General features: G+C 36.9%; 10 protein-coding genes across 10 annotated transcripts; all 10 read right to left on the bottom strand.

Moving 5' to 3' along the window:
- Positions 1-84: 84 nt before the first annotated feature.
- TM35_000212510 (uncharacterized protein) lies at positions 85-1,389 on the bottom strand (the record flags this gene model as incomplete). Its single annotated transcript, XM_029027101.1, has 1 exon — positions 85-1,389. The coding sequence occupies one exon, from the start codon at positions 1,387-1,389 to the stop codon at positions 85-87; it is 1,305 nt and encodes a 434-aa protein (XP_028881711.1).
- A 1,296-nt stretch (positions 1,390-2,685) lies between these two features.
- TM35_000212500 (ATPase subunit 9) lies at positions 2,686-3,009 on the bottom strand (the record flags this gene model as incomplete). Its single annotated transcript, XM_029027100.1, has 1 exon — positions 2,686-3,009. The coding sequence occupies one exon, from the start codon at positions 3,007-3,009 to the stop codon at positions 2,686-2,688; it is 324 nt and encodes a 107-aa protein (XP_028881710.1).
- Positions 3,010-3,663: 654 nt separating this feature from the next.
- Positions 3,664-5,085, bottom strand: TM35_000212490 (uncharacterized protein; the record flags this gene model as incomplete). The annotated part of the gene is made up of 1 exon (XM_029027099.1): positions 3,664-5,085. One exon carries the CDS (start codon positions 5,083-5,085, stop codon positions 3,664-3,666), a length of 1,422 nt encoding a protein of 473 aa, XP_028881709.1.
- A 391-nt stretch (positions 5,086-5,476) lies between these two features.
- Positions 5,477-8,473, bottom strand: TM35_000212480 (uncharacterized protein; the record flags this gene model as incomplete). Its single annotated transcript, XM_029027098.1, has 1 exon — positions 5,477-8,473. The coding sequence occupies one exon, from the start codon at positions 8,471-8,473 to the stop codon at positions 5,477-5,479; it is 2,997 nt and encodes a 998-aa protein (XP_028881708.1).
- A 340-nt stretch (positions 8,474-8,813) lies between these two features.
- On the bottom strand, positions 8,814-9,791 carry TM35_000212470 (cytoplasmic protein; the record flags this gene model as incomplete). Its single annotated transcript, XM_029027097.1, has 1 exon — positions 8,814-9,791. The coding sequence occupies one exon, from the start codon at positions 9,789-9,791 to the stop codon at positions 8,814-8,816; it is 978 nt and encodes a 325-aa protein (XP_028881707.1).
- A 717-nt stretch (positions 9,792-10,508) lies between these two features.
- Positions 10,509-11,954, bottom strand: TM35_000212460 (DNA polymerase sigma-like protein; the record flags this gene model as incomplete). Its single annotated transcript, XM_029027096.1, has 1 exon — positions 10,509-11,954. The coding sequence occupies one exon, from the start codon at positions 11,952-11,954 to the stop codon at positions 10,509-10,511; it is 1,446 nt and encodes a 481-aa protein (XP_028881706.1).
- A 503-nt stretch (positions 11,955-12,457) lies between these two features.
- On the bottom strand, positions 12,458-13,807 carry TM35_000212450 (putative leucine-rich repeat protein (LRRP); the record flags this gene model as incomplete). Its single annotated transcript, XM_029027095.1, has 1 exon — positions 12,458-13,807. The coding sequence occupies one exon, from the start codon at positions 13,805-13,807 to the stop codon at positions 12,458-12,460; it is 1,350 nt and encodes a 449-aa protein (XP_028881705.1).
- Positions 13,808-15,268: 1,461 nt separating this feature from the next.
- TM35_000212440 (uncharacterized protein) lies at positions 15,269-19,006 on the bottom strand (the record flags this gene model as incomplete). Its single annotated transcript, XM_029027094.1, has 1 exon — positions 15,269-19,006. The coding sequence occupies one exon, from the start codon at positions 19,004-19,006 to the stop codon at positions 15,269-15,271; it is 3,738 nt and encodes a 1,245-aa protein (XP_028881704.1).
- A 398-nt stretch (positions 19,007-19,404) lies between these two features.
- On the bottom strand, positions 19,405-22,101 carry TM35_000212430 (uncharacterized protein; the record flags this gene model as incomplete). The annotated part of the gene is made up of 1 exon (XM_029027093.1): positions 19,405-22,101. The coding sequence occupies one exon, from the start codon at positions 22,099-22,101 to the stop codon at positions 19,405-19,407; it is 2,697 nt and encodes an 898-aa protein (XP_028881703.1).
- An 825-nt stretch (positions 22,102-22,926) lies between these two features.
- Positions 22,927-24,780, bottom strand: TM35_000212420 (uncharacterized protein; the record flags this gene model as incomplete). The annotated part of the gene is made up of 1 exon (XM_029027092.1): positions 22,927-24,780. The coding sequence occupies one exon, from the start codon at positions 24,778-24,780 to the stop codon at positions 22,927-22,929; it is 1,854 nt and encodes a 617-aa protein (XP_028881702.1).
- Between the last annotated feature and the right edge of the window lie 694 nt (positions 24,781-25,474).

Raw genomic sequence — 25,474 nt, 5'->3', positions numbered from 1 at the left:
AAAAAAAAAAAAAAACATTTTCTTATTCCTTTTTTTTTTTCTTTCTTTTACTTTTTCTCTTTTTCTATTTTCTTTTTTTTTATATCAGGAGGTCCAAAGACCTTCTGCGATGTTTCGTGCCATCACTGCCGCACCCTCAGCAGAGAGATATAAACAGTCACGCCAATTAGAAGTGTGTATTCCAGTACTATTCATGTGATAATAATCATTATAAGGGGCTAAAATACTACGAAGCCCAATACGTTGCCCTCCATTAACTGTCATCTTCACTAAACCTTCATTCGCCACCTTGTAGGATAAAACTTCCCTCTCATAAAAATTACATTTCTCACTACATACCTTTCCCTGTTCTCCTTCTGCAGGGCAAAAGTTCGATATTAAATCATCTACAGATGCCATTTCTCCTATCCCAGTTTTTTTTACCTTTTTACTAACATCTGTAGTCGAGAGAGCAGCGTGTGTGTTAACAGTTTCATTAGAATCCGCATGCACAGGATACCCAATTGGCATACTCACATACCAGACACTTCTCAACAGTCGTGTATATCGTGGTTTCTTTCGCAAGTAACGACTGATAGTTTTTCGCACATGTGTCTGAGCATTAAAGAGTGTTTGGGGAATAGAAGCAGCATCAACATTCGTCCATGAGGCGTTTGCCCCTGGGAGGACATTAATAACCATAACGAGATGAATTCCCATACAAGGATCACGTTTATCAATTGAAAACGAACCCTTACGTGAAAGAAGTTTTTCAAATACACGGTAGAGTCCAGGAAGAAAACGTCGAATAGCAAAAAAATCATTTTTAAATGGTAATACAGATTCCATATCTGCCAAAAAATTAGATTTTACCGGAACAGATACGGTATCATAACTATAAGATATATTGAATTTATTCGTTACTGGAGTACAATTACTTCCATGATGTGGCGTTAATCCAATATCTTCACGGAGTGGTGTAAATAAGTCAGAACTCAATAATCCTTTCTTCATATTTGTAGAGATCACATTTCCTGTTTTATTCCGTAATGCATACATCACAAGTGGGGCTATTGGTACACGTTCAATACTTTTCGTTTTTACCGTACGAGCCACAGGAGCTCCCACCTCTACAATATGAAAAAGTAATAAGGAATTGTTGTGTTTACTACACGCACATGTTTCTTCACTACTACTTCCACCTCCCACCGCATATTGTGGTAATACCATATCTGTACACCATGAACTATCCACATCTCTATCACACAGCATCGCAGAACCACCAACACAATTAGCCATTCGACCACTTTTACACTTAAAAAAATCAGAAACGAAGCATAATAAAAAAACTGCAATCATAATAACTAGCTCCATCTTTCTTGTAAGCCATGGAGCTTCGTTAACGGGCATTTTAAACCGACTCTACACACAAAGTATTTTGTCTACTTTAATCGTCTATCGGTTTTTTTTTCTTTTTTACGAGTATATATATACGTATATATATATTTCTGAATGTTTACTTTGACTTGAATATTTATTCCTCTTTACCAAAGATGGGAGTACACTGATCTATCTTTCTTTGTTAACACAATCCCCTCTTCTTCTTCCTCCTCCCCCACCACCTTTCTGTTTCTGCAATTGTACTCTTACTTAACAACACTGTCCCCCCCAAACTAAAAAGCCAAACAAGGGAGCGAATGTCAGAAGAAAACAAACGCAAAAACCTTTTTTTTAAAAAAAAAAAGCTAAAAGAGAGAGAAAGAAAGAAAAAGGAGAGAAGCATTTAAAAAAGATAGGAATCGTGTACATATATTAAACACACACACATACACAAAGTACGGAAGAACAAGCAAGAATAACAACAGTAACAACAACAACAACAAAAAAAAAAAAATAAACTAATGAACTAATTAAAGAAAGAATGAAACGGAGATGAAGAAGAGAGAATAGGATGAAATTAAAAAAAAAAAAAAAAGAATGAAGAAAGATAAATACATCATGATGATAATGATGATGTTAAGTGTAGGGTTTGTATAACTGTGTTTACAGCATCACAATATCACAAGTATTTTTCACTATCATAAAAAATCAGCTTTTTTTTCTTTTCTTTTTTTTTTTCGTTTTATTTGCTTTCATCCTTATTCCCCCCATTCACTCTTTCCATTCGCTCATTATTAATATTTTTTTTTTTTTTCATTTTCCTCCTCTGTACCATTCATAGCTGCTATTATTCTCTCATTGAATCAATATATAAATATAAATATATATATAGATGTATGTAATATACCCAATTCCTTAAAAATCTCATAATTGTTCTTCTTCTTGTTTCATTTATTTTTATTTTTCCCTCCCTATTCCTTTCTCTTCACCATTCCAGATATATATATATTACTCTGGATGTGAAAAAAAAACACACACATAATAAAAAAAAAAAGAACAGGCAAAGGAGACAGATAAAAAGAAAAAAAAAAGAAAAGAAGGACGAAAGAGAGAAAGAGATTAAAAAAAAAGGAATATTACAAACAAAAAATATGTTAAATAAAAACATCACATGCTTACAGCCCTTCTTCTATCACCATTCCAACACACAAGAAGAAGAATAAGAAGAATCCAACTCTCTCCCTACCCCTCCATTAGTTTTCTTTTTTTCTTTTTTCACAGACACAGAGAGAACGAAAGAGGTCCCATTTACTGCTAACTCATTCTCTACGAGAAGAGCATCAGGAAGGCCAACATGAGGGCAAACAGACCAATAGCCTCTGTAAGCGCGAAACCAAGAATGGCGTAGTTAAACAGCATCTTTGTCAGGTTTGGCTGGCGGGCGCAGGCGACGAGGAGATTGCCAAAGATGGTGCCGATGCCCAGACCCACACCGGCGAGGGCGATGGCCGCCAGTCCGGTGCCGACGTAGTGAAGTCCCTGAACGGAGATGGCCACCGTAGAGGCCCGGCGCACCGCCAACGCGGAGGAGACCGCAGTGGGAGTGGCCGCCACTCGACTCACGGGCTTGGCAACAATACGGCGGAGCATACTTTCTCTTCGGGGGTTTATCTGTTTAACGGACTGTGGTGACTAGAGTCGTTTAGTAGATAGTGAAAACTAGCAAGGGAGCAAGGGAGCAAAGAGAAAAGAAAAAATAAATTAGAAATATACTTCTTACTGTGATCAAGTCTTGCACAACAAAAATAGAATGAAATACACGCGAGAGAACTCAATATAAATAAATATTTATATATACTAAAAGAAATTCATTACCAAACCCAACGCTAATGAACCAACAACGAGGAAAAAGAAAAGAAAAGAAAAAAAAAACATAACAAACTGAACTTACCATCTACAAAATGAATCATCCGGTAGCAATTACAAAGTGGCAGATTTTAAGGTGTTTTTTTTTCCCCCTCTTCGCACCCCTCCGTGTGGGGAGACTAGATATTGGGTTGAGTGAGATGGTAAAAAAGTAGAAAAACAAAATAATTGTCCTAAACAAAAGAGAATTTGTCATCAAATAAATAGTACTGCTAAATAAACAGACATTATGTTAAACCTGAATTACTTTATTCTACAAAGTAATCCAATATCACGATAATATATATATTCAGAAAGAGAGGGGATAAAGTACGATAAAGAAACAAACAAACAAAAAAAAAAAAAAAAAAAAAAAAACACTGTCAACAATGAATATTACTACAATAAATCATCTCCTGCTGACGGAGAAGCTAATGGATCCACTGAGATTGGTTCTCCTGCTCCTTGTATGGCTGCAGAGAGTGGAGATCCGAGTAAAGGATCGTTAACAGCAGCCGTTGGAGTGTCATCCAATAACAAGTTATCCAATACACCACCTCTTTTTTCTGTTGGTGATGTAATTGGTGAAAGAACATTCTTCTTTTTCTCTCGGGCATTTATGAGTTCAAACTTTTCACTGTTCTGAGCACTGATGCGATCATTATGTACCCGTACCTCACCATTAACGGTCGCGAAAAATTTTTCAAGGCGAAACAAGACTTCCAACTCTTTTTCAAATTCTGCATATGCCGAATCCAAACTTGCCTTCATCTTTATTCTTTCAGCACTTTCACCACTCTTCGCTACAGATAAATCCTGCTTAAGTGTAGCAATTTCAGCTTCTATAACATTCTTTTCCTTCTGTTGGGCACGACGGCGAAGTGCTATATCATCTTGATGTTTTTTAATTGATTTTGACATCATCTCCGCTACTTCCTTTTCTATAAGTGCATCTTCATTCGCACCGCCGGCCACCAACTCCTCTTGCAGAGCCTTTATTTTATCCAATACACGTTCACATTCCTCATGTTTATCCGCCACTTCACGGTGTAATTGCATTTGTGTATGTTCCACACTCGCCTTTTGTCCACGTGCTGTGGCCTCATCACCGCCCTTTTGTTTTAAAGTGTTGACTTCTTCATTGAGTGCGGCCACTTGCGCCTCCACTTCCTGCAATTGCGACTGCAATGCCATCACATCTCGCAGTCCATCATCTGTGCACTCTTCGAGAATGGCACGTTGTCGTTTGATCTCCGCCACTTCCCGCGGTGTGCGGTACCCCTCCGCCCGCTTATCACTATAATAGGCGGTGATCTCCCTTTCAGGGGGAATATCCCGCAGAGTGACTGTAGATCGACGGTGTGCCTCTAATATCTTCACAAGTATTTCAGTGAATTTATGTAAAGCGGTGGGGGTTGGAAAACTGACGTGAACGTCCACTTGTTCTGGTGATTTTAATATCAGGTGATTCTCTGATGTTAAGAAGGAAAGGAGTTTCTTATCCTTGGCTTTTTTTTGATATATTTCCGTTATTTTATCATAAGGTGTCACTCGATCCATAATGCCATTAAAATCCACCACAAATACTGCAAGAGGTGTTAATGTAAGAATACGGAATTCAGCATGATCTTCCCTACCATCATAGTAAGAACATCGATCCACATAATACATTTGATTCCCTTTTAATCGTCGAAAGTCATGATCCATTTTACTGTCATCCACAAAGGAAAGACCGTTAATGGGTTCCACACGACTGCCATCACTCACTACAACAGGTGTAGAATTCTCAATATCGTCTGGGGCTCCCACTGAAGATGACATGATGTGCGAACTAGTGGGAGAAAATAATATGTACACTGATAATAGTAGTAATAGTAGTAGTAATAATAGTACTATTGGTTTGTTTTGTACGTGTTTTTAAAACTTTCTTTCACATTTATATGTTTACACATGAATAGGGAAACGTGTAATAATCAATTATGATAGAATAAAAAAGAAAATAAGAAAATAAGAAATAAAATAGAAAAAAAAACTCAACAAGAAGAAATAAAATACCACAGCTCATTCATAGTAGTAATGAAGAGATCTATACACACAAACCAATAAACGGACACCCAAAAACAAAACGAATAACAACAACAACACGTAACTCTTCTCTGAATAGATTCCATAAATCTCAAAAAGAAAAAAACAACAACAACAAGAGTTACCATTATACGTTCATCCCAAACAAAGACAAAAGTCGATGTATATGCGGAGATTTATTTGAAACAGACTCATCACCAAAAAGTTCCAGTAACATCTCTGCAGGATCACGTATCAGATCATCCTCCTCCTCCTCCATATTATTATTATTATCACCAATGATGTGTTTCTTCTTCTTTATTAACTTTTCTTGTTTTTCTGCTTCCCTCGTCTCCACCCCTGCAATGACGTGTTGCAACATTTGCACATCTGTTGCCTGCAGTAACGGTTGCAGTTGTTGCAGCATCAATCGCATTAATCCAATCAATTGATTTGTCACCAACTCACTTGGGGAAACATCCACAAGTAAAACAATACGCTCTGCAAAAGATGCCGCATTTACATGTTGAGATACCACCTGAGCCAATACAGTTAAAGCTCTATCATCCCCAAAAGGGGGAACACACCAGGCAAGGAGAATCCCTAAATGTATACTAAACAAATCGGATTGAACAGAATCGGAGGAAAGAAAAGGATGAAGTGCAGAATGAAGAAAATGACATCGTAGAGATGTATCGCCTCGCCTTAGAATAACGCCTAATAATGCAAAGTATGCAGATTCCAATTCACTTGATGGTGTTTGTGTGAATACCGTCACCGCGTGATCAATTAACCCAGACGAAATAAACTCCATCGGTTCAGGAGAGAGTAGTAATAATGTATAAGCACATCGAACCACAATATGTAAAAGAGACATATCCCGTTTCATATTCTCTAAACACCATAAAAGAGCATCTCGTGTAAATGAATTCCAAACATACGCTGCTCGAGACATTGTGAGGAGTAACTCCCATGCGTGATCCTCTACCCATATTGTTAACTTACCGCCCATTACTGTGCATGGAACCACAACTGTTGGAAATAACGACCACAGACGATCACTTAACTCTGGTGCCGCAATAGAGGCACAGGCCCCAACACAATCTAATAACATTCCCATTGCTCCAGCATCAAACTCTTCCTTTTCTTCATCATCATCATCATCATTATTATTATTATTATTATTATTATTATTATTATTATTATTGTTATTATTATTATTGCTGGCATTTACAGTAGTTTCCGCCTCACTTACAAAGCGATACACCGCTGGGAGTAAAACATCAAGCAATAACTCTCCAGTACCAACATCAAGAATACCACGTGTAATCATCGCATACACAAGAGCAGAAAGTCCCTTTACACTAGATGGTGAATGTAACTGCGGTAAAAGACGTTGAATTGCTAATAATATAGTATGCACATACTCTGGAGTCATCTCTGCAGAGGTGAAATTAGAGTCATCAATGAAGTTTCCAATAGAGCGGAGTGTACACAACAATACGACTGTGTGTGTTGTCGGTTGTAAAAGAGATCCTAACGCCATATGCACTTGACGACGCATATGAACATCACAAACAGACTCACACCACATCCCAACAATCCACACTACACGCCGCAGTACAAAGGGTGAAGTTTGGGAAACACTATTATTATTATTACTATTACTATTAGTAGCAGCAGCATTTGTAATAAGTGGGAGAAGTTTTCCTGTAAGAAATGCAAGATAACTTTCCGGGTCTTGTCCAACAGACATTGTATAGTAACATATACCAATAGCATGCAGTGCGGCTGTTACTTGTCCCACATCACCACTCTCCAACAAACTATTAATAATACGCCACGCTACTGTTAAACTCACCGCAGCACAATGTGTAGATCCCGTTAACGCCAACAACAACTCCTCTGCACAACTCGTTACAGAATTCTCATCATCCAACTCCACATCCAATTCTGCAGCGTACACCTCCGGTTGCACATCCCACGCCCGCAAACAAGTCGCACTCGTGTCATCTGCAAGTCGCATCATCACAGACTCCATCATATGTGCAAGTAATGAAGAGTTGGCAAGTGTTGTTAAACAACCCGCCGTGAAAGTATCCGAGTCTTCTGCAGAAAACATCGTTGTAAGAAGTCGTAGAGAACGACATAACATCTTCTCTGTTGTTACAACACCAACTGGACTAGACAGAATAGCATCTATTAAACCAAAAAGAGAAACATCAGGATTTCCATTATGTGGTCCTTGAATAAAAAAGGAAAGGGTTAACTCTTGTAAACGTGAAGGAAATACACTAACCATCTTGGCTTGTACCTTTATAGCATATTCTAATAGACGTTGACAGCATTGTTGTTGTTGTTGAGATTGTTGGTCCATTGTACTTAAGGCCCTTGCGAGTCTCCATGTGGTTTCTAACAAGTATGGATAAAAACTCACTTCAAATACACCAAAACCAAAAACACGTAGGGCACATTTCAACAAGTAAAGGAAAGGAAGATAATGCTCTACATGATCCCATGATGTACTTGCTGAAAAGAGAGTCGACATAACAGGAACGAGAAGCTTACATAGTTTAGGAAATACACCACCAATACGTTTTTTCTGTGCTTCCTTGAGAAAGATATGAAGTGCTAAAAGAGTCTGTGTTGTAAATCCTACTGTATTCACATTATTATTATTATTATTATTATTATTATTATTATTATTATTATTATTAGAAGCAGATCGAATAGCCGCATCTGCTAATAATGTGGCTGTTCGCTCCATTGGTGTTGGTAATGCCCCTGGGGCTGCCTTCACACCACATCGCATTACCATTAAACTTAACACAACGGCCACTTTTCGGCTCAACGCGAGTAATGGAAATGTCTCTGTTAACAATAACTGCAAATAACAATCAATCATATTAAATTGAATTTCTTTGGGAACACCATTATGCCATGATTGCTCCACAAACTCCACCACTGTAGAAGCTATAAAAAATCTCACCGCTGTTGGGACTCCAGGAGAAGATATCACTTCCCATGTATATGTAAGAAAAGACTCTGGAGTAGTTTCTTGTATATGACGCAGTTGTGCAGATGCTTTTTTTCGTTCCTCATTATCTGTAGATGTTCGCAGAATTTCTAGTAATGCGTCCATCATCGTCTACAGCTATTCACACTACAATTTAACCATTACCAAATCAAAAATATAATAATAATAAAAACACAAGGAGAGAGAAAAGAAAGAAAAAGTTCACACACATAAATAGATTCGCACACACACACAGAGAAATAAAGAGGGAGAGAGAAAGAAAGAGTATACAAACCTCACAGTTTTTATTTTCTCCTCTTGTAGGTGAAAAAAAAAAAAAAAAACATCACACTACCACTAGGAGAATCACCAACAACAATCAAAATAACAACAAAAACAACAACAACAATGACTTTCCAAAAATTTGTGAAAACAACAAACAAACAAAAAAAAAAAAGTAAAAAAGAAATTACACAAAATTACCGACAGCTTCATCAATCTGTTGGGTTAATCGCAGCATCATATCTTGTGATTGTACGTCAAGAGGTTGGAATCCCACTAATCCATAACCATCAATAACATCCATCACAGACTTACTGTAGTGATATAAATGACCACCATCTTTATTTAAATCAATTGCCTCTACTTCTTCATCATATTTCGCTTCCTTCCTTGGATCTAAACGAGGACTACTTTCATTAGCGGTAGGATATAGTTTTGCTCTTCGGTGTTCACGGCGTCTTTTCCGTAGTTGTTTTTTCCATAAACGATCAAAGTCTTCTGCCATAAAAGAAGAAGCACGTAAATAAGCCTCACCTTCTTCTACTTCTTCAGGAGATAAAGTATCCCATTTCGTCATTACATTCACATGCGGTAATTCATGATCAATCATAGTTGTAATACTTAACAAACAACTTGAAACATAAGTGGAAATATCACGTGTACAAATAGCCGCATCCACAAGATGAACTGTACATAATGTACAACATAATCGTTTCTGTAAGACTTTAAATAACTCATGCATAACTGTAGATCCAACATAGAACTCCACCTGACCTGGACAATCTACAATAAGATAAGGAGCACGTGTAGAATAACAAGAAGAAGAAGTTGTTGTTGTTGTTGTTGTAGCGAGATCCCGTAGACGTCTTTCCACTGCCATTTCAATATTATTTACAATCCACTCCATATTCTGTTCAATCACGGAGGCGCAGAAGATGTAACTTCCATTTGGCCCAAGTCCCTCATCCATCATCACACGGGCGTGAGAGACCAATTCTCTTATATCCATATCGCACGGGTACGGGAAGATATCTTCATTCGCGGGATCTAAATTCAACAGCACAACAGGCCGCGTGGGATCGTAAACACTAAGAAATTGTCGTTTTCCTTCACAGTAGGTTGTCTTTCCACTTCCAGGAGGTCCGCAGATGAGTTCACCGAACATACTCAAATGTTACTCTTTCAAGCGAAATATTTCCTTTCGTTTTTTCTTTTTCTTTTATATACATATATATATATATATAATTGTAAAGAGTTATTGTGTGAACAAGATGTATTTTTTTTTTTTTTTCGTTGTTGTTAATATTATTGTGTGTTTACGAAGTTCGTAAAAATAAAAAAAAAAAAAACAACAACAAAAAGAGAAAAACAACAACAAAAAAAAAGAAACATGCAAGTATACCCGATAAATATAACAAGGAAGAACCATTAAAAGGACGAAAACAAAAAAAAAAAATAATAATAATAATACCGGGGATTTGACTCACAGCTCAAACATTGCTCTCCTCTTTACTAAGAGTTGGGGATAGGAAAGAAGTGTGCAATAAAAGAAGATGTTTCCATCTGCCTATTCATATTTCTTGCTTGGGCTAAACGTTCCTCCAAGTAGCTACGCTGTACTAAATATTGAAAGAAAAGAATGAAAAGATCAACCAAGTACACAATAGCTGTATATATATATATATATATATATATATATATACATAACATATATATATTCCGTCTCAATAGCAAACAATTATACACACTCTTTCTAGTTATACGTAAATAAATAAATAAATGTAAACGTATTCCACGATTTATTCGGCACTTCCTCTTTTTTTTTTTTTTTTTACGATGATTATTTTTTTCTTTTCCTTTTTTTTTTCTTTCGCAAAATGCATCAACTTCCAATAGGATCTCCTGCATATATGCAGGTTCGCTCATCCCACAAATGTTGAGGTTCCCGCACCTTTGCACGTTTACGCCTGTACAGTTGCCGCCAAACTCCACTACCGCCCACCGCATTAATAGATCGACTGAATACACTCAACACTACCTTCTCTACTGTAGATGTATCTGTGGTGTATTCCAGTAATTGTGATAATCTCTCATACGTCTCGCGAAACTTTGGCACCACACGAGAAGAGAAGAGAGAAGCGGCAACAGAACAATTCGCATGAGGCATTAATGGATTCATCACACATAATTCAGATGAAGGGGGTTTATCGAAGATACGCTTGTTAGCATAATCTATACCTCTTCGTTTATGATCAAACTGCATACTGTAGTATTTAAGAAACCCAACCAGACAGACAGCATAACTGTCTCTACACTCTGGTGGATAATGATCAGCAACTTCTGCATGTAAAAACCATAATACCATCACGGATGTGGGAAAAGAGCCGAGACCACCAACACTTGGATCATCCAATCTCCAGTTTGCCACTAGTGCCTTTACTAATATAGTAAGACCACGGGCAAGCCGAAACTGCGGCTTTAAAAACTCTTGACAAAGAAATCGTGAACTTATTTGACCATCCTTTAAAAAGGAAACATCAATTTTCTTTCCTCCACAGTGTTGAGCCTTCACAATAGGAACTTTAGCATGTGCAATTTGTTGAATACTGTGAAAGGAGGGAGAAAAACGTAAAGCATTCGCTACGGAACGGAGTAAACCCGAATATATTCTTCTCCGTTCTCGCCTCGCTACAGAGGAGTTATCACCTCCTTGGGCAATAAGTTGTAACATTAAATTCCCATCCGAGTAATTATTATTATTATTATTATGAACGCCTTTTCTTTGCATGCCACTTCCACGTTGAGTTGTATTGTTTCCTCCTCCCGTGGGTGAAAGTGGGGAGGCCACAAAGTCCACATCACTACTTGGAATGCAGAGACCTGTATACCAACTACCAAACAAATCCACTCGCCATCCCAAACGAAAAAGAGAAGATCCCAAATCTTGTAAAACCTGCTCTGTATCTCTACGCTCTCTTGAAGTTGGTGTGATAATCTCCAAGAAAGTGAGAAAAGCTGTTTCTAATGGAAGAGTATCATGTAATCCTTCAACTTCAGAAGTACTGGGTGAATTGGCTACAGGAGCGGTATTTCTCACTTCTGTTCGTGTTCGTTTATTCATCGAATCGGTATTATCATCATGACGCCCACGTCGTTTGCCTGCATTAGCATTTCGATTTAAATCAGATCCAGAATCTCCATTACTACGGAGTTTTCCAGTAATATCTGCATTTAATTGAATATTTCCACCATTTTTTAAGTACTGTGAAATTGTCTGCGGATTATCTATTGAAGCTATCACTTCCTTTTGTAGAGCATCTAACTGCATGCTTTGCATTTCTGCTTGTGTGTGTTTTCACTTGATACCACACTCTTTTCTAATTTTTTTTTTTTGGTATTCTCCCTTTGGAGCAAATTTATACCGGTACCTTAAGAGAAAAAAAGAAAAAATAATAATAATAAAAAAAAAAGAAAAAAAAAAAAAGAATTAACGAGACCCATAGAGATATGGAAACAAGTAAAAGAAGAAAAGAAAGATTCCAAATATACACATACACGTGTACATAAATATAAACAAAAAAAAAAAGAAAAGTTCATTGAAGAATAAGTGCATTGACACAAAAGTGTATATTACATATTTTTCCACCATATTTTTTTTTTTCTTTTTCATTTTTCTTCTCTTCTCATTTCCTTCTCACAGGAGGAAAAAATAAGAAAATAACAAGAAAGAAAGAAAAAAAGGAAGAAAAGTAAAAAGAAATGATGAAAAAAAAGGGGGTAAACGCAGACCTCTCATCATCATCATCATCATCATCATCATCATCATCATCATCAAAGAACCTGCTTTAAGAGTTGTTGTTGGTGGTGAAGAGAGGCTTGATGTTGCTCAACACGATTGCGGGAGAGACGTTCCCCTAGCAATGTATCAATCTTCTTTTGAACCACACGATTAATATTATTACCATGTAGAACAAGAGAGGACATGCGAGAATTTAATTGTGTGGCATCAATTAAATTACTTGCCCCCCATTCTCCAATCTCGTTAGAAGATAAATCCACAACAGAGATAGAAATACTATTTACAATACTTCTCGAAAGTACTACAGCCGCCTCATCATCCAATTTGTTATCACTTAAATTCACCTCTGCAAGTGTGATGGTAGCAGCAATAAGACTTGCAATTCGCATTCCTCCTGTTGGTCCAAGTTCACATGAACTCAAATCAAGTCTTGTAAGAGCACTACTCTGATGCATAATGAGTCCCTTTGCAATCTCATCTCCACCAACACTTCCAATCGGATTCCCAGAGAGACACAAAGAAAGAAGAAATGTATTATAGGCAAGTCCATCATGGGCAAGATTACGTGCTCCCACTGCGGTGATGGTATTCAACCGAAGATCCAAATACTCCAGTGTTGTATTTTCTCTTAACATCTCTGCAAGCGCTTCTGTAGAGGCATCTGTGGCATTATTGTTGCCGAGTGTTATTTCCCGCAGACACCGATTCCGCTGCAGGGCGTTTGCAATAGCCGTGATGCCTGTACATCCGAGATGATTACCATACATTTGTACACTTTGTAAGGGTGAGGCTGGGAGTGCCAATAACTTGGCAATACTCGCAGCCCCGTTAGGTCCAATTTCATTTAATGAGATATCAAGAGATGTTAAGTAGGCATTTTTCTCAAGTCCTTGAAAGAGTAAAGCGGCACCTTCCTCACCAATTTTATTAGCACTGAGTCCCAATCGTGTGAGGGCGGTAGACATGGAAATAGATTTAATTAACTTCCGCACACATCCCGCTGTGAGTCCATTCCCTCGTATATCTAGTAACTGCAATTTTGTAGATACATTAATTACACTTGCGAGGGCATCACACCCCTCTTTTCCAATATCATTATATCGCAAGAGTACCTCCCGCACGGGTGAAGACTCCAACACGGCGGCAATTCGTTGTGCCTGCAGTGGGCCGAGTTGATTATCAATGAGATCGACAACTCGCACCGGTGCTGCGGTGGCCCGTTCGAGAAGAAGACGTGCAAGAGCGTCGCCCTCTGCTGGAGTGATGGGCCGCCACGCACACTCCACGCGAGTTTCATCTGTGCTGATGGACGCGGTCGGATTTATTTTGCCGCTGCCGGTGCTGCCCGCCATTGCATTTGAGTTTGCGTCCCGCAACGTCATTTGACTCCAATGAAGAAATGGAAATATATATATATATATTTAAATATATATTATCCCTATACTTGTATATATATATAGATAGAGAGAGAGAGAGAGAGAGAGAGAAAGAGAGGGAGTGTGTCTAGTAATACATACAGGGAGGCAGTATAATATAAAGATGGGGATAAATCCATCAATAATAAGAAAAGGAGAAATGATAAATCAACTATATTCTCTAACTATACAAAACTCACAACTACGCTCATTTGTTTTTTATTCGTTTTTTTTTTTTTTCTTTCTGCTCATGTGAATAGACCATATAGTAACAGAATGTATCATTTTCTCTCCCTCCCAAAGTGAGGGAGAAATGTGTTGCACAAATGGATAGTGTGAGTTAACACCAAGCTATCTCAGGAGCATCGGAATAACTTGTAAACATTTATTATATATATATATATATATATATATATAAACACAAACAACCACATAAAAACAGAAGAAAAACAACAAAAAAAAAAACAGATTAAAGAAACATAGATACAAAAGGGGTATACATATGCAAGATAGTTTATTTCCAAGGAAATCAAATAACAAAAAAAAAAAAAATGACAACAAAGAAAAAAGTTAATATTAAAAGATCAAAAAAAAAAAAAGAAAAAACAAGAAATAAACGTCGATAAAGTAATAAAACTTTATTGGTGATCATTTCCATTTCTTGTTTTTTCTTCCATTACCTTGCATGAACTGTTTTTATCATATAAAATGCCATTTTTTTCTTTTTTCTTTCTCTTTCTCATCATCAATCTATCTTCAATAACCTGTTGAACTGTATCCATCTCTCTTTTACCACAGTATATATATATATATATTATGTCAAATACCTCTGTGGATATTTTTTTTTTCTCCTTCTTAATTTCAACCTTCTTTTTTTTCTATCTTCTCCAATCATTGATATTTTCTTTATCTATGTTCACTTCAATTTCACCACACCTGTACACTACTTAACATTCAAAACAAAAATAACAAAGTACATTTGCACCATCAATTTAGACAACATTTTGCATCCTTCTGCAATATATATATTATTCCTTTTACTGGTCATTTCACTACTCTTCTCTCCTTGAGTTTCTATCTTAATCGTTATAACCGATTTTTTTTTTCTTTTTTTGCGTTCCTTTCACCTCCGGTTCCATCATACCTTCTAGAGAAAAACTCATTTATACGCACAGACACACACACTGCGAATCCATCTAATCCATTTTTTTTTTTTTTTCCTTTCCATCAACATGAACGAAGAAAAAAAAAAAAAAAAAAACCACTTTCAGGTGTAAACACAAAGAATACTATTTCTCTTAGTTGCCCCCCACTACTACTGCCAGTAATAATGAAATAAAGAAAGCCCCAAAAGGGGAATATCGCAGGAAGCACACCATTAATAATAACAACAACTATATATATATATATATATATATATAAAGGTGATTAAAAATTACTATCTGAACCATCCATACCCCTTCGAGGATATGTACCACCAGTTCTCTCCGGAAGACCGGTATTGGCATTTAAAGGATTGGAAGATTGTGTTAAGAGTTCCTCCCGAATGGTTTCAGCAAGTTCAGAAAGACGTAATCGCATATCAATATGACGATTTCGCAAACATCTTTCATTACCAGGCATCACTACTCTATCACAGGAAGTATCCAACAATTCCGACGGACCAGCATTCCTCTGTTCCCTACACAACTCCTGTGGAGTATTCTGATCTGTGTGTTCCCCAGCTTCTGAACGGGTTTCTTTATTATCCTTATCATCATTATCATGACTGGTATTCTTACTTTTATTAAGAGCAGCAAGAGCAATAGCAGTAGGACGTAGAGTTTCTTTTCTTTGTTTAGATTCCATATCAAGTACCGGGGATTTACCCAGTGAAGTGAGACGACTTCTTCTTCTTGTCATCTTATTCGTATCACCATCCCGAGCCGCATCTAAATCTATTGTGGGAGTTGAAGAGTCCGTACGTCCCTTCTTCCTTCTCTTTCCCCTTCCATTAGATTTATTATTATTATTATTATTACCATCTGAATGTCCATCTTCTGACATTTCAGTATAATCTTCATTATTTGTATCATCATCATCATCACAGACATCCACTGCGGTAAGTCTTCGTAAGTGTCTTCTTGATGCCAATAAATCTTTATAACTTTCTCCAGTTTCACTTTCACTTCGTACTGTACGTAAAGTAGAAAATAAATGAATAGAGGCATTTCGTCGTTGAGCTAATCTAGTATCAAGCATATCCGCATCCACAGGTTCTGTAGGTATACGTTCATATACATCAATAAGTGGAAATATACGGTAATTTTCCTCATCAATTTGAGATCTTAAAAGAAATCTAGTGGTAAGATCAGGATGTGTTTTATAATATAATAAAGACATCAGACGTATATGAATAAATCTTGATCCAGATCCTGTAAAATGTCTTGATGACATCTTTTCAAGACATGCTTGATGTAGAATTAATCGTTTTCCCACATGTCCACTTATCTCATCATTTTCCTCTGGTCGACGAATAGGTTGAAAAAAGAAAAAGGCAATAAATGATAATGGTTCAATTGCAAATAAAATAATATGAGGAACCAAAAGAATGAGACCTGTTACAATGTCAATAGCATATAATGTCAACCACGACCACACTCCAACCTTTGGTTCATCCATTGAAGAGAGAAACCAAACTCGTGATGTAAAGGGAACAAAGAGACAGGTTAGAATAACATAGAGTAGAAAGGTATACCAATGAGATTCGAAAAGAAAATTATTACCAGCAATAGTAATTTGTAAAGCATTAAATGTATTTACAAAAGCTAATCCTCGCATTGGAAAGAGGAAACAATTCAATCGTGTGCTGGTAAAGAACAAATCATGCATCATTGTACGTACAAGATTTCGAGGTGAAATAGCAGCCATTATCGCATATACAATAACCAATACAGCATAGAAAAGTGGAAATAACGAAGGAAGTTGTAGACGTACAGCAATTTCTTTTATAGGTTCAGGATAAACAACCCAATTAGACATATTCACCAGTAATGTTAATACGTATATAATAAAGTTTATAAAAAGTAATATAATAACTAAAATCATCCTTTTTGTCCAAACACGTTGAGATCCAGGAGCATAACGTACAGGAAAAAGTGTACGATAGTTAAATACATACACACCATCCTTTTGTACAATCGCACGATGAACAGCAACCACTTCACGAGAATGTGGAAATGTTTGAAGTGTTTTTGCCGCCTGATCAACTGCTTCTGGAATATGATGATTAGCATATAAAGCTAGTGTTAAACAATTTTGAGCTAACACACTACGTGGATAACGTTGGGCAAGACAAATCGCTCGACTAATAAAATTCTTTGCTCGACTAATTGTACGATATTGAGCAAGGACAATACTTCCTAATCGTACATTTGGATGAAATTGTCTAATCCGTTGAGCCCACTCCCCACACTTTCGTAATACTTCTTCACCGAGAATATCACCTTCTTGTGTGAGTAAAGTAACCGTCATGTGATTTGTACTCGCCCGTGCCACCGCATCTTTTGCCGTCATTACTTCTAATAAAGTATTTAATACTTCTGCTCCAACACAACAACCAAAGTAATATACATTTAATGGAGAACATTCCGTAAAGGCAAATTCTACAGAACCAATAATTTCTTCTGCACAGGCAACAGCTAAGGAAACATTTTCCCATGCATCTATATATTTATGATGAGCAAATTGATGATGGGCTCGGTTCATATAAAAAGGAAGCATTTGACGTAAAGAAGCATATGTAGGAACTTCTTTTGGATATAATAATCGTCCTGCTGGTGTGTGTGTACGCAACTTGGCACAATCACTTCCAAAACCACCATAAAAGACTGGAGCCATGGCAAGATAAAGTTGTCTTTCTGGTGATAATTGTATATTAAGAAGTGTTTTAGAATCTTCTAATGCCGTACAGGCAATAACGAGTAAATCTAAAAGAAGTTCTCCCATATCATCCGTTGTGTTATTTAAAGTGTTTTGAATAATTTTTACTGCAGACTCCATAGAACCAAGTTGAACAAGTGTTAAAGCATGAATATACTCACATAATGCGTAAGCGTAACGTCTCTGTGAAGAAGGTCCTTCATAATTTTTAATTACATCCAGAGATTCTGGTAATGGCATAAGAAATGCAGTTAAACTAGCACCTACAGCTGAAGTAAACTCATCTTCGTCACGTAAGAGAAAAACGGCATCATGAGATGCGAAAACTCGTTCACCTAATGCAATAAAAGACATACAACGAATAAAATACGCCATAATTCGCAAGTTGGGATCTGTAATTTCATATCCAGTTTCTTCTAAACTTAAAAAATCTGTTGCAGCTGTAATAGCACTACGGTAATGATGTGTTTTCCATGCAGTAACGGCAGAAATAAAAGCAGCTTCTCCTATTCCACACTGGGAAAGAAGAATATCTTCTACATCACTACAAGATAATAATTGAATCGGTGAAGCTCGTTCTTGTGGACGAACTTTCTTAAGATGTGCGGAAGAACCAACATTATTATGTAATAATGGACATCCTTGTTTAAAAAGAGCAAAGTAGTAACGAAACCATGCAACTTCTGGTGGTTTATAATCATCATCATATAAGAAGAGTGCAATAATAAACCAACGGTGAATGCTATCCCAATTAATAGTTTCACAAGTATCCATTACAGCTCTTCTATACTCCTCATCATTAGCTCGAGCACTTTTTCCAATAACTTTAGAAGCTATTTTAGGACTCGACATCCAACTTGCCATGACTTCACTTGTACGAAGAAGAAAGTGATCTTCTGTTTGATTTGGCTTTAAATATCTTTCATGTGCGACTACACAAGATGCGATAATGTAAGCCTCCATAGTCTTTATAGCCTGTTTTGTTTCTCCATACATAATAAGAGATGCTGCCATGCAAATAACATCATTATTGACTTCACTTAACTGAAATGCCTCGTGAAAACAGCCGAGTGCCAAACAACGCCATGCCCGTGGACAGTGAGTGACTGGTGGTGCTGTGGTGGATGTGCTTGTGCGGTGATGCCGCGAAGGGCCGCTGAAGGGATCGGCGTGAATGTGTTCGGAGCCGTCGGTGGGGAAAACGTAATCATCACGGGGTGGACCCAATAAGGAATGGGTGTGCATGAGAAATTAACTCTACACCCCACACCCCCACACACTCAAGAGAAAACAGAGAATATATATATATATATATATATATACTTTTGGGGATGTTATTAGAGAACTAAGGTTTTACCAAAAAAAAAAAAAAGAACGCACTAAATATGAAAAAAAAAAAGAAAAAGAAAAAGGATCAAACATACACAGAAGAAACGAAAAAAAAAAAAAAAACAGCAACAGAGTAAAACCGATGTATGTTAATACACAGAAACGTAAAATAAAAAAAATAATAAAAATGTATAATCAAATAGAAAAAGAAGAAAACTATCTTCTAATAGTAGTATGGATTTGAATGAAAAGAAAAAAAAAAAAAAAAACAACAAAAGAAAAAAAGAATACACACACACACACAGTTCTTACAACTAAATACAGTCCAGGATGGTGTTAAGTTCCTTATCTACTGCCTTGTACTCTACATAGAGATCATTTACTTCTTGACTATGTCGCCTATGGGAATCCACAACAGTTGAAAGAAAAGCCCGAGCTGACTCCACACCATCACGGTAAAATAACCGCCGTGCTGTACAACACACATCCGCTACAGAGAGCATTGCTAATCCAGATGTTCCTTTTCGTGCAAGTGTGAGAACTTCTTCTAATGATCGTGTTTGCTCACCATTGTGGGTATCCACAACTGTTGGGGTATTTCCCATTCGCTCTCGTGTCCATATTAACTGTTGCAGGGGTGTACTGCAATACGGCAATAATGCATGTGAGAGAGAAGAACAGGAGGAAATTAACGCAAAGGCATCATCAAAAAGTGGAGAAATAAGTACACGCCACTGTGGACAACAGCGAATACTATTAGGATTCGTACTACTATTCATATGATCTTTACCAGCACAAATACCATTATCAATGGCTTTTGTAAAATAAGCTACAGCTGTAAAACAGGCTGATATCGCTCCATATTGTCCAAGAAGAGTTACCGTTTGTCGAAATAACATTAGTAAAGTGTGAATATCAGAGATGTAATGTTGTAAAAAGGTTTGTGAATAGGTAAGAGAAATGGCTTCTAATGATTCTGCCATACCACGAAAAACGGATAAAATCATAGTGATAATATTTTTATTATCTTCTATAAAGGTCATATCAGAAGTACCATTACAAGTTCGTTGTAGATCATCAAGAAGTTGTGTGAATATCTCTCGCAGGAGATCTCGCAAGGGAAGCACGCCAACTACTGTTCCCGCACGCAACCATGGATCTAGTTGAGATTCAAGCATTAACTCCGTTGTGAGTTGAAGATCATCTTTACCATCCAGAAGAGAAAGAATTTCCTGTAAAGAGATATCTTCTCTATTCATTATTGTTGTTGTTGTTGGTTGGACTCCTGCTGGGACACCATTACTATTATCACTATTAACAACAGAGCTATCATGAATGGAAGTCCAAGAAGCCAAACTCGTCAGAAAGACCAAACGCAATACATGTAATGGAGATGGAAGTGGTGTTAAACGTGTAAAGCTTGGTAATGAAATTAGACCTGTGCGTACTTCCTTCACATCCTCATCTCCATCTCGATGTTGACAATACATTAATGAAAGACGCAATTGCATAGTTCCAAACATATCTTCTGTAAAACCATAGGAAAAGATTGAAAGTGTCCCATCTCTATGTGTAAGAAAAGATTGATGAGTCTCTTCTACGTGTATACGCCACAAGGTATGAGCTGTGAGAGGTAGAAAGAATAACTCTGATATGCCTCCTTGTTCATATGTACCTAATAATAGGAAACCACACAATGGACCTGTTACCCAAATAGCATCTACTATTCTCACATTAGGTGGAATCATAATGGCTGCAGTGGAAACTTCACAAGAGGGACTTCTATGAACAGTGGAACCAAAACCAATTAAGAAACCTTCATGTGTGTTTGGTATAATAACACAAATAACAGCACCATTTGGACTTCCTCTCACTATACTTGTAGAGGAAGAAAGACCTTGTAAAGGTATCATACGATTGGATGATAAAGGATCTGTTTTTACTGTACATTCTTCCTTTACCGCACGGGCAAAGGAGGTTGTAGTCTTCCATCGTTTTAACAAACTAAGAGGGTTCTGCAAAAGAATATCATTTTCACTATCCATATGTAAGGGTTCAGATCTGAGATGTGTTGTCCAAGTACAAGTGGCAGACCTTCTTTTCACAGTAGCATCATTACCAACAGTATTAGCCCAAGAGATATGAAATACCATAGATACTGCATGGTTAGTAAGAATAGTTAATTCCACTTCCAGATGATTAGAGGAAACAACTCCACTACAATGATATGGATTTCGTACGCCTACCCATACAATACGTTGAGAACCTCCATCATTTACTTTCTCTGTGGTGGATGATGCTATTGGCATTTCATTGGAAAGAGTATCATTTGTACTACTATGCATATAAGCAGTAGAAGTCATATGTACAGATTGAAATACCAAACGTGAAGAATTATCATGAATACTAGAGGAATAACATTGTATTTGTCCATCATGTTCAGAAAAATACTGCCCGAAAAAAAAAGCTGCTCTTCCACAACGTGTGACTACTACATGTCTAATACCAGCAGGTGTAGGATGTACAGAAGCACGATAACGAATTAAAGATTCCTTTCCTTCCATTTGTACAACAGGACGTAAAAGAAGTACATTCATTTCAGCACTAGAGACATGAAGTAAAAGTGCAACGGTCGGTAAATGTTGGGCAATAGCAGTTGTTACTCTATGCGTTCCTTCCACTTTCACATTACTACATTCACTAAAAGAGAAACTTACCACCTGATGTGAAGAAATGGGGTATCCCTGTATAAGTGAAGCATCTATACATGAAAGCCGGAAGAAATGGGGTGTTCGTTTCTTTTTTTCAACAGACCCTGGAATGTGTAATTGTTGCACATCACCCTCTCCACGGTGAAAGATGAGATCTAACTTACTTGTCACCGTACAACTGCCCCAACAATGAGAATGAGTAGTGGTGGCAGAAGTGTTGGGGTGAAGGGCAAAGGCTACACAAACAGAGTCTTGTTGAATACGCGATGGTACGCGTTCTATGCGAAGTGGTTCAAACATTATATATATATATATATATATAAATAATTTGTAATATGTATCTCTATCTGTGTATAGGAGTATGAAATCCTTATCGTTTTCCTTTTTCAGCCTTTTTTTTCTATGAAGAATTCTATGATAAAATGTATACTTTTGTAATTCAATTTTTGTCTTTTTTTTAGATGTTTTAATGTGTTTTCCTTCACAGAGATAACAAAATACCTCTGAATATAATGGAAAACAATTTATCCTTCTATAAAGTCTTTTTTTTTTCTTTTTGATACTTTATATATATATATAGAGAGAGATATGACAATTATTTTTTTTTTTTATGTGACGTTAGGAAGGCAATAAGATTGCCAAATATTATACAAAGAAAAAAAAAATAAAGAATAAGAAAAGAATGGAGAAATTAAGAAGAAAGAAGAACAAATACAAAAAAAAGAAAAATAAAACAAACAGCACATCAAGAAGTGTATTTAATTATCATTTTCTCTGGCATTATCCAAAGATGTCTCTCAATTGAAAAAGGGGGTAAAGAAAAGGAAAAGCAGAATAAAAAAAAAAAAAACTATCTCTATGATGTTGGTAGAAAAAAACAAACAAACTACAAATCGACCAACAATAATCATAAATGTATATGTGTTTCAAATATTCTCTTACATACACAAAAAGGAAAACTACAATATGCATACACACTTACACACACACACACAAGTATACATACAAATACTATATATATATATATATATATATATAATATACTTTCTATTCTCATATTCCTCATCAAAAGTACTGGCATCCATGTACACATATACAGAAGTAAATAAATACCTCTTTCTATCATTATGATATGATGCCATTATTGTTTGATGTGGACCCACTGGCTCGCTCTTTAACCGAACGATCATAGAAACACGCATTAGCTGGGATTGGTTCATCTAAAGAAGGGGATGAGTAAATACAACGTTCCACCAAGTGTGAAACCACCATCTCACCCACATCACCTGAAGGTACAAAAACATACACGGCTGAGCTTGGATGTGTAAAGAGAGAAAGATCCACCGTATCGTCAGTAACAGGACGGTGAAAAACACCAACAGTTGTGAGTCCACGGGGTTCTTCTACACTCATCACATATTCCATCACATCTCCCACCCGTTCAACAGACAAGGACGGTGGGACAGACACCAACAAAGAGGACGGAACAGATTTAGGCAACACCACTCGTCTGCAGTTATATCTCGCAGCCGCTACTAAAAGTACATTCACTTCCTTCGCCGCTGGCTCACCTACAACAGCCGCCACTACATCCCCTTTCAATGCATAAGGTGCCGTACGAACCATTTGAATTGGTGTTACTGGAATTCCTACGCCTGTTTCTATAGATGTTCCTGTTCCTGGTGTTGCTGGTTTTGTTGTTGTTGTTGCGGTTCCCTTTCCATTGGGTACGTCTTCGAATGTAGATATCTCTTCATGTATGGAAGAAACAGGGGAAAGATCCCGAGAATTTGGTACAGTGTGTGGATTCGTAGGGCTCTCCGATGGAGCTAGTGTGGCTGGACGCGGGGGAAGTCCACTCACACTAGAATGATGATCATCATTATTAGAAGGACTGTTAAGATTATCATGGAGATGATTATGGTTACCATTAGGTCCCTCTTCATAAGCCGTAATAGCGGCAAGAGCAGCTGTTGTATTTTTAATAACACTATGAGAATCATCCACACTACGTAAAAGGGGCAAACCTTCAATTTCGGTAGATCCAAATATGTCTAAATCATCCATATGTAACATATTTTCTTCTTCATCCTCTTCATCTTCTGCTAAAGCTTGACGACGTGCAACTATATGGCGAGCCACAGAAATCACAACAAAGGAAAATAATGGAAGAAAAACAACTAATGGTACCATAGGACCTGATGTTACTTGAGTTGTATGAGAAACAACTTCCCCACCTGCTCGTCTTAACTCTTCCATTGCTTTTGCCCAACGTTCCCTTTGTAGATCTGTGAGGGCTGGAACTCCAGCGTTGTTTAGCATCTTTTTAACAATGTTTTCTACCAACGGAGGAAGTGAAAGTCTAAAATTCTGCATCCATGGAGGAAAACGCATATATCCATCAGGGAGTTCATATGGATTATGAAAAGTTTTAGGTGTCATACTTGACCGTCGCTGAACAGCACCTACGGTAACAGCATGAACTACACGACATATAGCTCCAATTCCACCAGTACCTGGTATTGCTAAAGAAAAAAAGATTAGAGGTTTACGTAGAAAAGAAATAGTGGATCTAATCTTTCGAAACGTATCACTTTCTAAATAAAAGCTTGCAAATGTAGAACTTAATTCATCAGAACGTGGTGACTGTGGAACTGATGAATCCTCATATGTATAACTATCATATGTTCTCGTATCATATGTTCTTGTATCGTAGGTTCTAGAATCATAAGTTCTAGAATCATAGGTTCTAGAATCATAACCACTCAAGTAAGAGTCATCATTTACCAAACCATCAGCACCATTGGAGATTGACCCAGATGTAAAATCATTATCTGAAGTACTCTTCCGTGATGGCGATCTGGAGGTTCGATCTTCTGTATAACTAGAGGCATCAGCCGATTCTCTATCATAGGTGACATCCGAGTTAAGCGTGGAAGCGTTGTTAGTATAATCAGAGGAGTCATTGAAGCTGCTCATTCTCCTGGTTATTATGATTATTTTTTTCTTTTTTTCGTATTTGATTCTTCGTTTGGTTCTTCCTTCTTTTTTTTTTTTCTTTGTTTCTTTGTTTGTTTGTTATGGATGATTGTCACTTACTTTCTACTACTACTACTACAGTTGTAGCTCAGTAGTTTTCCTTTTTCTTTTTTATTATTATTCTTCTTTTGCCCCTTTTTTTAACTTCCCTTCTTTATTCTCTTCGTTGTTTGTTTTTGTTGTTTATTGTGTCAGGTACTCCAAACCCCCGCAAATAATAATAATAATAATAATAACCCAAGAAAACAGACAAAAACAATATAATACTTATATTCCCCCTTTGAATATATATATAGTATTTCCTTTTTCTATTATTATTTATGTTCACTGAATAAATAAAGGGCCTTAAGGAATTTTTTAGTGAGTCTTCACACTCTTAGAGAAGGTTATGAAGCAACACACAGGCAAACGCACAATCACCGGCCCCAACCACACCCCACTACGAAGAAAATGTAATTGGGGTCCTTTTAAATATATATATATGAGAAGAGAGATGAGAAAAAAAGAAAAGAAAAAAACAATAATAATGAAGAACTAAGGAAAGAAAAAAATTAAATAGAAACCACATAATGAGTAACAAACTAAATAATAATAATAATAATAATAATAATAATAATAATAATAATAATAATAA

This window comes from Trypanosoma theileri, assembly GCF_002087225.1.
Source record: "Trypanosoma theileri isolate Edinburgh chromosome Unknown TM35_Tth_21_V1, whole genome shotgun sequence".
In the NCBI taxonomy this organism is placed as follows: domain Eukaryota; phylum Euglenozoa; class Kinetoplastea; order Trypanosomatida; family Trypanosomatidae; genus Trypanosoma; species Trypanosoma theileri.
This window is presented reverse-complemented; position numbering and strand designations above follow the sequence as displayed.